General features: G+C 36.9%; 1 protein-coding gene across 4 annotated transcripts in view; it reads right to left on the bottom strand.

Annotated features, from left to right (window-relative positions):
* GLRA2 (glycine receptor alpha 2) overlaps positions 1 to 12,128 on the bottom strand; it is a 204,343-nt gene that overhangs the window by 154,380 nt on the left and 37,835 nt on the right. For 3 of the 4 annotated variants that reach the window (XM_034949729.3, XM_003805701.3, XM_055106271.1), the window contains one exon: positions 5,036 to 5,103. In XM_034949729.3, coding sequence (XP_034805620.1) covers positions 5,036 to 5,103 — 68 coding nt within the window. Of the gene's footprint in view, positions 1 to 4,876; positions 4,945 to 5,035; positions 5,104 to 12,128 lie in introns of all 4 variants that reach the window. The other variant, XM_003805702.3, reaches the window with a different exon arrangement.

Below are 12,128 nucleotides of genomic sequence, written 5' to 3'. Positions count from 1 at the left end.
TTGCTTGAACCCAGGAGGCGCAGGTTGCGGTGAGTGGAGATTGCACCACTGCACTCCAGCCTGGGCAACAGAGGGAGACTCCATTTAAAAAAAAAAAAAAAGTCAGGCTTGTAATAGATTCTTGATTCTTCCTTAGGAAGTCAGAAATAAGAAATGTAGCTACCTGCTATCCCTGATAAGTTAGCATCTTCTTATAACTTGTTTACGCAGCTATAGAATGAAAGGCGACCCATAGTCTCATTTCAGCAGTTATAGCACAACATGCATTCTAATAAGGGGCTGTCTATCTTCTTAATCTGAGTTCTTCAGGAATGTGATTTCAGATTGGAGATAAAACAACTCTTCATTCTGCAGAAGTAACCAGCAAAGCATGTGAAATGTCTGTTGTGGGGAAGGATTTGAGGGAGCTAGAATTATATTCTGGAGATGTTCTCTGAGCAGACACATTTTGTACACTTTGAGTTCACCCTCCTATCTGTTAAATAAGGAGCAGACTAGGATCCACTGCTGTAGCGTGGATAGTGTTCCAGCATCCATATGTCCAAATCACACACTATCTACCTACATCCTTCCAGGCAGTCATTTGGAAGCTGGGAAGAGAGCATCTTTTCTCTATTTTCTGATGGCCCAAACTTGTGGGAAAGCTATATACAGATGGTATGAAAGCACCCTTGACCCTTACTGACATTACTAAAATTCTCAAACGATGCCTTTATATCAGGAAATAGGGGTTGCAAATATACTCCCCATCCTGTAAATTCACTTGCCGTCAGAAACTAAAGAAAAGAGAAAAATAAAAGAAAACGGTAAACTCACATTTCAAAAACAGAATATAACCTATCTTATCATTTTCTCCTTATGAGTCATCTAAGTCTTTGGGACCACACAAAATTTGTTCCACTGAATACTCTTAATGCTGGGGCAACTAGCAATGAACACTAACAGATTTCTGTGTGTCTTAATGAACAAAAATGCATTTTTGAATAATATATCCATAAAAATAATGATACATAAAAATACTTCTTAGAGTAACACAAATGTGTTGTCCTGTGAGTACACATCTCTGACACTAACATATCAGAGTGAGAATTGGTATTGGGTCTGTAAGCAGGCCTCTACTTTGTGGGCAGGCAACACCTACAATAAATTAGTGGGACTTCATTAACCATAGGAAGGGCAGACTGGATAGCAACAAAGAAAGCCATCTTGACTTCTTGAAATATATAATCATTGCCTTTGATTTGGGAACAAATAACCCAAACTAAAACTTTTAATAATGCTATTTGGATAATGGGGTGAGAGTGAAGTGTAAGGGAAGAGAGGAAAGTCAACAGGTTTAGAAACTCAAAATTCTGAGGCATTCTTTGACATAATTTATTCCAGAAAATGTAGAGAAATCAAAACTATTACCCCAGAAAATAGCACCAAACAATGTCCTCAATGACCTCATCACTGTGCATAAAGCTAAGGATTCTGACTACAACTTAAGACAGTTCAGGGAAGAATCTGTTTCTGTTTAATTTTTTTGACCAATTTTTCTGAGTCAAATTTTGTGAAACTATCAGTAAATTCATGGATGGTAAAATCTTAGCGGTATGGTAAAGAAAGCTTGGGCTGTGATGACACTTTGGGTGTGCAATGGACTGAATGTTTGTGTCCTCTCAAAATTCATATGTTGAAATTCTAACCTCCAATGTGATAGTATTGGAGGGTAGAAGCGGGACCTTTGGGTGGTGATGAGGTCGTAAGGGTAGAGCACTCATGAAGGGGATTACTGCCCCAGATAATTTTCTTTCTACCATGCGAGAATACCAGAGGAAGTCAGCAGTCTGTAACCCAAATAGACTTCTCATCAGAACCTGACCATGCTAGTACCCTGATCTCACACTTCCAGCCTCCAGAACTGTTAGAAATAAATTTCTGTTGTTTATAAGCCAACCAATCAATCCTTTGTTATCACAGCCTGAGCTAATTAAGACTGGTGTACCAGGTGGAGTCCCAGGCAGGGCCTCAATTATCTTGGAAGATGAGGCCCTTTCTTGTTGGAGCAATTCTCACATTCTTATTATGCATCCACTTAAATATTGATGCCCTAAATCTGGGGCTGGCAACCTATGGCCTGTGGCCCAAATTTGGCCTCAGCCTGTTTTTGTAAATAAAACTTTATTGGTACACAACCACACCTATTTGCTAACTTGGGCCTTGGCCTGTTTTTGTAAGTAAAGCTTTATTGGTGCACCACCACAATTATTTGCTTACTATTGTTTATGGCTGCTTTCATGCCAAAGGGCAGAATCACATAGTTGTGACAGAGACTATCTGGCTCTCAAAGTCTTAGGTATACTGTCTGGCCTTTTACAGAAAAAGTTTGCCAATCCCTACCCTCGGTGGCCTGAGGATTTCTTCTTTGACAAGCATGATAGAGTTCCAAAAAATATTTTCTGTAGTTTTGCACCAAAGCCAAAATTGAATAAAACAAAAAATATTTTTAAAGCAAATGAAGTTTGTCATTATATCAAAGCTAAGAAGTAAAACAAAAGAAGCACAATATACATCAGTCTTCTAACCATGCAATTCAATCTGTGTTTTACAGCAGAATAGACAGGCTGTGTATGTTACCCTTGAGCAACAGTTTCCAAATTTTCTGGCAGGAAGCATGACAAAGGTCACTAAATAAGTGGCCAGGAAGTACCTGAGCAGCCCATTTATTAAACTTTCAGTAGCTGTTAAAGATAGCAGAAAACAAGGATATCCATAGCTTCCATTTTAATCTCTTTAAATGTTTAGCTTTTTTTTGCATTAATGAACATCGAAAAAGTGCACATTTACATTTTTGATTGAGAATACGATGCAATGAGGAGATTTAATCAAAGCAACATGGGAATCTAATTAATGCAATCAGCATTAGGTCGTGCAAATATTGTCATTGAATGCCATCGTGTAAAGCTGGTGACAGTGATTTGGGCTACTGGAAGCTTTGCCCCCTCTCTTATTACGATAAAGCCAAGAGGGGAGAGACAGAAACTGAATGTCAACCTGGGAGTTGATATACTCTTTCTATGTTTAGCTTTTATTATGAGTCATTTAATAGCCCTATCAAAACTATCCTATTTAGGTAAATTTTTAAATGCACTACATCCTGTCAAAGCCTCACAAGTCTCATTTCTGGGTAATAATGTTTCAGAATAATATCAAAATGGGTAATGGAGTTGAATTATGTCTAATTTTGCCAGTGGAAAAAAAGTGGTAAAGGTAAATTAATTCTTCCTAACATGAAGGACACCACAAAGAACAGTAATTTATTAAACATGATGTTAGTTGCCAAAAAGAGAAAATTCATATAAACAAGGAAACCTTTTTTTTTTTTTTTTACTTCTCAATGGCATTATGCTTATTATTTTTAGGACATCAGGCACCATAATACTTAGTCAAACTCAATTACACTTGATTTTGGTTTTATCAAATAAATGGTTGTAAACTTTACATAGTAATGCAAATTAGACTCAGCCAATTGATTTAGGACTTAAAGTAAATAATATGGGGACCAAGAAAATATCTCACCCAAAATGCAACCTCCATGCTGTAGCCAAGAACTCTGTGGGGGTAAGACTAATGATCCAATAGGCTATGTCACAGGTAACATGACCATGACATTTATGAAGAGTGTTGGTAGAAGCCTGGGTGTAGTAGTTAATGCCTTTAATGCTGGTGCTTTGGGAGGCTGAGGCAGGAGGATTGCTCGAGGCCAGGAATTTGAGACCAGCCTGGGCAATATAGTGAGATCCTGTCTCCACAATTTTTTTTTTAATTAACCAGATGTGGTGGTGTGCACCTGTAGTCCTAGCTACTTGGGAGGCTGAGGCAGGAATATCGTTTGAGCCCAGGAGTTTGAAGTTTCAGTGTGCCATGATCTGCACTCCAACCTGGGCAGAAGAGTGAGATCCTGTGGTGGCTCACGCCTGTAATCCCAGCACTTTGGTAGGCCGAGGCAGGTGGATCACCTGAGGTCAAGAGTTCAAGACCAGCCTGGCCAAAATAGTGAAACCCTGTCTCTACAAAAATACAAAAGTTAGCTGGGCATGGTGGCGTGCACCTGTAATCCCAGCTACTCAGGAGGCTGAGGTGGAAGAATCGCTTGAACCTGGGAGCCAGAGGTTGCAGTAAGCCGAGATCGTGCCACTGCACTCCAGCCCGGGTGACAGAGAGAGACTCCATCTCAAAAAAAAAAATGCACTGGTAGATTTTATAGTACCTGAAATCTTTTTCACATATATGAAACATGTTTACTCATACTGTATAATGAGCCTCTAATTAGCTTTAAGTTTATGGGGTTTTTTTTTTTTGGAAAAGGCATTCATATGGTATAATTGTTATGGACTTGGGACTACTTTCTCTTGTCAACAAAATTGTGTGTGTGTGTGTGTATTTTTCTAAGTTCAGCCCTTTGGAATATATCTTGAATGTGGCATCAAAGGGAGGCTCAACTATCTTAAAAATTCCATTACATGTAAAAAACTGGCTATACTATTACATCTCTCAAACTTTGAAATTTGTACTTCTGAAGCATTGGAGATGCACCTATTTAAATATCCATAACTATGCATCATGTTTATTGTGGATAATTCTACAGAAAACCATTAAAACATCAAATGTTTTAAAAATTTCTCTGGCATGATAGATATAAGATCACTGAATATTAAGTAATGAACACTTGACAAATGACTTTACAAAATAAAGAAGTATAAATTATTGCTTTTCAGAGGCGAGCAAAGTTGGAAATTGGCACTCAGTAAATGTCTCACAAATATGCCACAGTGCACTTCAATCCCACATCCCATTCCTTCACACGATGGCTTCAATGCTCAGTCCCACTCACCATTGTAGTTTCTGCTATTGACCCAAAGCTGTTGATAAATATGTTGCAGGTAACATTTACAGGAGGCCCTGCAAGTTGAACAATAGAAAATTTGACAGTTTGTGTTCACAGCATAATTGAGTTGTGTCTTTCTCTTGCCAGTGGCATTGCAGCACTTACCATGGTCGTTTCTGTGACTGATCCAAAACTGTTGATAAAAATATTGCAAGTAACGTTTACTGGAGGACCTGCAGAATGCAATGAGAATATTGCAATAGACATTGAAGCAAAAATACAGCTCCATTAACATCTGTGCAATTGGCTAGAGATTTGAATAAAATTAAAATGATGGTGAGATTGCCAAAAAAAAAGTTTTACCCAGAGGTGCATAATGATAACATTCCCACTTGTATTTTGGATAATGGCTGTTAAGCAATGGCAACTTACCCTGAAGAGTTTTGGATTTGGAAAATATAAGCTGAAAACCATTGAACTGGATTCATTGTCATAAGTTTCTATTAAAATAGCCTTTTGGGTGGTGGCTTTTTTATTTTTGACCTTAGGATCATCAACATTGTAGACATCAACAGCGGTTGCCTCGTAGTGATGAAATAGCCTGGTCATGAGGTCAAAATGGAGCTGCATTTTGAGTTATGGATGAGTCAGAAACACCCACCTCCTTTTGTATGACATTCTTTAAATCAGCAGGTTACTTTGATTTTCTTGACACCTCTGAATTTACCCCACTCCTTCTTTATATCCTCTGACCACCAATGAGAAATGGTGTACAGAAATATAACAAATAAAATTAACTTAAGACATAAACACATACAGTAATGTCAATTTACGTCCATATTGTTACCTTAGTAAATATGGTGTAAAGCAAGGATTATTGCATCCTAGATGTGCTTTGGACACAATAAGAGTCCATTGTTATCTCCAGAGATCCAGTGACTAGCCTGACTGCAGTTCTCTTTTTCTCTTACCTTTTGTCAGTAGGTAAATCACTGTCTGATGATTCTCTGCTTCACATTTTGCTGGGGAAGATATTTATTGCCTTTGTGAAATTTTCTCCTAATGCTTTCTGAGCTAATATTGCCATGAACTATCTATTTACTTGCTGCCTTCTCCTGTAGAAATGTGTATGTCTTCATGCAACAAAGGATCAGCAGCCCAGTGCAAGAAACACCCTAGTTGGCTCAGTACCCAACAAATCTGTAGGATCTGAAAGAAGAGGAATTTGGCTTGAGGCCTCCCTCAAAGGCAGTGAAAACACAAGTTATGGCAGCACTTAAACACTGCATTTTTAAACCTCTTCAGAAGTCCGTGTGGGGTTCTAGAAATGAGGAAATTTGGGGCACAATGGCTAATTTAACTCCCCAGGCAAAATCTTTTGGTAAAAGAAGGAGCAAGGAGTTGTGGTAAAAGAGATGTGTTGTTATTCTTTGAAACATAACTAATTTTTCTATTTTTAATGAAACAGTAATTGTGATTGTTTTTCATGTGTTTGCTCATGTCTGTGTAATCTTCTGCAGTGGGGATGTGAAAAGAAATGTACTGAGTTCTGTGACCCTTGAAAAACACCTTATACCCCTCAGAACTCTCTTTTCCTAATGAAAGTACAAGTGTGTTCTTATGCACACTTTTGTATAACAGGATTTATATTTAAAATAGTTTGGATACTTATTACTAATGAATTTTGATAGATGCAAACCAGGACTATCAATGTGTTTTTCTCTTCTTTCACCTCTTTAACTCATTCATTTGAGAGGGCCCCTTGTAGCCCTCCTTAAGTCTACCTTTTGAAACGTAATTGTGATTTTAAAAAATATATTTGTAGGCACAGAATAACAGGCACCACCATATTACCAAAACAATTTTCGGTAGACATCTTTGAAATGCTCCAACTATTTTTAATTTGTCCCGGCCCCTCTTATGTCAGCATCTGCCATGATGAATTCTTCTCCATGGTCACTTTCTACTCTGCTTGATTTTGTTTTTCTTTTTTGATTACTCAAAACAAAGCAAAATAGATACTTTCTCTTTCTTGGCTATAAAATTCTATTTTTAACAAACATTTTTCTGCTAATGAGAAATAAATTAGACAAGGCAGAGGCAAGTCACAAGAAATTATATATGTTTGCTTTTTCCCTTTCTCTCCACAATGAAATATTTCCTTCGAGATCATCCAGTTCAAGGTGGAAAACTTTCCTGAATTCTTATATGCAAGATAGATAGAAAAATGAATGATGGGAAAAATAAACAGGAAAAAGAGAAATGTCATTTAAAAGCATAAATTTGAAAATTTAAACATTGGTTGTCTTGTACATTTTCTGCTTCTCTAGCCTACCCAACTGGCTTGGAAGCATTTAGAAAGCTGGGTCATACCATTATATATTCGTTTTTATCTTTCCTGATAAGTGGCATTATGAGTATGTTGCTGGAAGTCAAAATAATTTTTAAGTTACCATATATTGCTGCACTGTGCTAAGTGCATATAAAAATTATCTAGTGTAATCCTCACAAAAGAAGAATCTGTTTATTGCTCTAGTAAATGTTTACAGATGAGGAAACATGGTGTTAGAGAGGTTAAACTGCTTGAAGTCCCATCACAGTAATTAGAAAAGCTGAGACTCAGTGTCTCATCATTCTGATTCCAAAAACCTAAACTTTCAACCTTTTTGTTGCACTTCCCTCATTTCATAATATCCTGTTGCCCTCCTGGCCTGCTAACCATGGTATTTTACATTGGTTTGTACCTTTCTTAATCCTTTACATCTGACTTTTTCAATTTTGGGCATTTTTTTTGCTTCAAGGTTCATTTGCATTTCTATATAAAACCTTAGAAAGAAAAAAAGTTTTTTGATGAGGGATTAGCACATGCATATACTAAGAACTGACATATATTTGAACCTTGCTGTGTGCCAGTGAATGTATTATTTCATTCTTCAATAATTATCGTCACCTCCATTTCTCAGATAAGAAAAATTGAGGCATAAAGATCATTAATTTTCTCAAGGTCGCAGAGTTTATAAGAGGCAGAAATTGCCTAACTTTAAGGATATTTTTCTTAACTGCAGGGGTAAAATGCCTGAGGCCAATACAATTATCCTAGTGATATAAGCTACCTAAATATGGAAGTTGACCTGCAAGTTCTTTGGGTTGAATTGTAGATAACTGTTTTTTTCCCCACTTTTAGGAGTTATCCTAGCATGTGTCAGCACAACCTTTCATCTGAATTTAGCACAATAGTCTGCTCAGGTGTTCTGATTGACAGGGACATGTTCTTAGATGTGATCACCAGTGAATGAATGTGCTCTGTAAACTATAGAAGGAAACATTTTACACTAGTTAACCCCATCTAATTGATTTATCAGCAAAGTGATGATATTCAAAAATGAGTTGAATGAGAATCTGACTGTTGAAAAGAATTATGTAAACATCTAGTTTTTCATGGCACTATCATTCCTATCCTTCGTTCCTTCCTTGTCTCCTATCTCCCTTCTTCCCTCTTCTTCCTGCTCCCCCCTTCCCTTTCTCTCTTGCTCTCATTTTTCCTTTTTCTCTTATTCTTATGAGAAAGAGTGACCTGGCCATAATTCAAGTATGCAATCCAAATATAAATGGAAGTAAGATATAGATCTGGCATACTTTAAATGTATTTGAAAAAATAATTCCACCTCATCTGCCCCCAGCACCAAGTATGACAATCCCCATCCCATATTGATCTTCTTTGTTGCTATATATCACTTTCTCAGAGTATCTTCTTTGGAATAAGGTATTTGTCTTAGAAACCCATGTAAAATTATAACTATGCTACATTGGAGACATAATAAATTATTGATTATTATCCATTAACATCTTTGCTTTCAGATCAGTTGATCAAATTGGCTATGGTAGGGAACAGGATCATGAAGAATAGTGCTATTCTTCATATATAGTACTATTATATCCCCTGCTACTCAAACTGTGGGCTGAGGACCAGCAGCATCAGCATCACCCAGGAGTTTGTTGGAAATGCCAAATCTCAGGCCCCATCTGAGCCCTGCTGAAGCAGTCTGCACTTTAACAAGGGGGACTTGTTACTGCAGACCATCTTTCTCCCTTTCAAAATTATGATCACTTGTACTTTGTTTCTATCTTTCATAAATGTCCTTGGAAATGTTAACTGTAGTCCATTTGTAAAACTTCCAAGGTCAAACAAGTTTGGAAAGCACTGTTGAATAGTTATGTAGTTTCTTTAATGTAGATTTTCCCAAAGCATTTTATTGTTTTTAAATCGTGGTGTTTTATATAGATATGTGTGTGTATTATGTATTATAACACATGTTATTTGTTTTATATAAATATATACTTAAACTATATTCAGTGGCATTAACTGCATTCACAATATTGTGCAACCATTACCAGTCTGTTTCCAAAACTTTTCAATCACACCAAATAACAACTCTGTAACCATTAAGAGATAACTTTTCCTTTCCCCTCCCTGCCACTTCTGGTAACCTCTAATCTACTTTATGTCCCTATGAATTTCTCTATTTAGGATATTTAATGTAAGTGGAACCGTATAATATTTGTCCTTTGTGACTGATTTCTTTTATAGCATAATATTTTCAAGGTTCATCCATGTTGTAGCATGTATCAGAATTTCTTTCCTTTTCATGGTGGAAAAATATTCCATTGTATGTATGTATAAAACATTATTCATCTGTTAATGAACACTTCAGATTGTTCTCATCTTTTTGACTATTATGAATAATGCTGCAATGAATATTTACACACAAGTAGGTTTGAGTCCCTGCTTTTAATTCTTTTGGATATATACTAAGAAGTGGAATTGCTGGGTCATAAGATAATTTCACGTTTAGCACTTTGAAGAACTGCCAAACTGTTTACCATAGCATCTGCACCATTTTGTCACAAGCAATGTGTGAGAGTTCCAATTTCTCCACATCTGTGTCAACACTTATTTTCCATTTTTAAAATTATTGCCATCTTAGGAGGTGTGAAATGGTATATCATTGTGGTTTTGATTTACATTCCCCTAATGAGTAATAACATTGAGCATCTTTTCATGTACTTACTGGCTATTTGTATATTTTCTTTGGATAAATATCTCTTCAAGCCCTTTACCCGTTTTTGAATTGGGTATTTTGTCATTTTATTGAATTGTAGTTCTTTACATGTTCTGGATATTAAACCCTCCTCAGACATGATTTACAAATATTTTCTTTATTGTTTTTTCACTTTCTTCATAATGTCCTTTGATGCATAAAAGTTTTTAGGGTTGTGGTTTTGTTTGTTTGTTTGTTTGTTTTTTTCTTTTTTGAGATGGGGTCTTACTCTTTCACCCAAGCTGGAGTGCAGTGGCACAGTCTTGGCTCACTGCAACCTCTGCCTCCCAGGTTCAAGTGATTCTCCTACCTCAGCCTCCTGAGTAGCTGGGATTACAGGCACCCACCATCATGCCTGGCTAATTTTTGTATTTTTAGTAGGGGCAGGGTTTTACCATGTTGGCCAGGCTGGTCTGAAACTCCTGACCTCAAGGGATCTGCCTGCCTCGGCCTCCCAAAGTGCTGGGATTACAGGCATGAGCCACCACACTTGGCCTTTAGTTTTGATAAAGTTTAATTTACCTATTTTTTCTTTTGTTTCTTATGCTTTGGTTTCATATCCAAGGATCAATTGCCAAATCCAAGGTAATGAACGTTTACCCCTATATTTTAAAAAGTAGCTTTTTGGTTTTAATGCTTACATTTAGGTAATTTATTCATTTTGAGATAATTTTTGTCTATGGTATGAGAGAGGTCCAACTTCATTGTTTTGCATGTGGAAATTCAGTTGTGCCAGCACTATTTCTTTTTTTTCTTTTTTTTTTTTTTTTGAGACAGAGTCTTGCTCTGTTGGCCAGGCTGGAGTGCAGTGGCACAATCTCAGCTCACTGCAACCTCCGCCTCCCAGGCTCAAGCAATTCTCTTCCCTCAGCCCCCCGAGTAGCTGGGATTACAGGCATGTGCCACCACGCCCGGCTAATTTTTGTATTTTTAGTAGAGATGGGGTTTCACCATGTTGGCCAGGTTGGTCTCGAACTCCTGACTTCAGGTAATCTGCCCGACTCGGCCTCCCAAAGTGCTGGGATTACAGGCATGAGCCACCATGCCCGGCTGAGTCCCAGCACTATTTCTTGAGGAGACTGGTTTTTCCTCATTAAATGGGCTTGCCAACCCTGTCAAAATCAACTGGCCATAGGTGTGTGGGTTTATTTCTGAACTATCAATTTTATTCTATTGGTCAACATATTTATCCTTATGTCAGTATGACACTGTTTTGATAATGTGGTTTTGTATTAAGTTTTGAAGTTAGGAATTGTGAGTCCTTCCGCTTTGTTCTTCATTTTCAGGGTTATTTTGACTATTCAGGGCCCCTTGCAATTTAATATGAAGTTGAGGATTGAGTTTTCCACTTCTGCCAAAAAAGGCTGTTGGAATTTTGATAGGGATTGCATTGAATCTGTAGATAACTTTGGGTAGTATTGACACCTTAAATATATTGTCTTCCTACTCATGACTTAATAAGGGATGTCTTTCCATTTATTTAGGTCTTCTTTGATTTTTTTCAGCAATGTTTTGTAGTTTTCAGTGTACAAAACTTTCACATGTTTGGTAAACTTATTTTTAGGTATTTTATTCTTTTACATACTATTATAAATGGAGGTACTTTTTTTCTAACTTTCTTGTCAAATTGTTTATTGCAGGTGTACAGAAACAACTGATTTTTGTGTGTTCATTTTGTATGCTACAACTTCACTGAATTTATTAGCTCTAGTAATTTTCTTTTGGATTCTTTGGGGTTTTCTATACGTAGGACTGTGTCATTTGTGAGTAAAGATATACTTCCTCCTTTCAAGTTTGGATGCCTTTCATTTATTTTTCTTGTCTAATTGCTCTGGATAAAACTTCCAATACAATGCCAAATAGCAGTGGTGAAGGCAGGTATTGTCTTATTTCTGATCTTCTTAGAAGGAAAAGCTTTCAATCTTTCACCCTTCAGTATGCCTGTTGTAGATGGCCTATAGTTGGATCTTGTTGTTAATTGTGAGTTTTAATAAATTCCCTTTATCATATTGAGGAAGTGTTCTTCTATTTCTAGTTTTCTGAGTGTTTTTAAAAATCATTAAAGGATGTTGGAATTTTGCCAAATGCCTTTTCTGCATCAGTTGAGGTGATCGTGTGTTTTTCTCCTTCATTCTATTAATGTGGTATATTACTTTAAT

This window comes from Pan paniscus, chromosome X, assembly GCF_029289425.2.
Source record: "Pan paniscus chromosome X, NHGRI_mPanPan1-v2.0_pri, whole genome shotgun sequence".
NCBI lineage: Eukaryota > Metazoa > Chordata > Mammalia > Primates > Hominidae > Pan > Pan paniscus.
The sequence above is the reverse complement of the archived record's forward strand: the minus strand, read 5'-3'. Positions and strand labels throughout refer to the sequence as shown.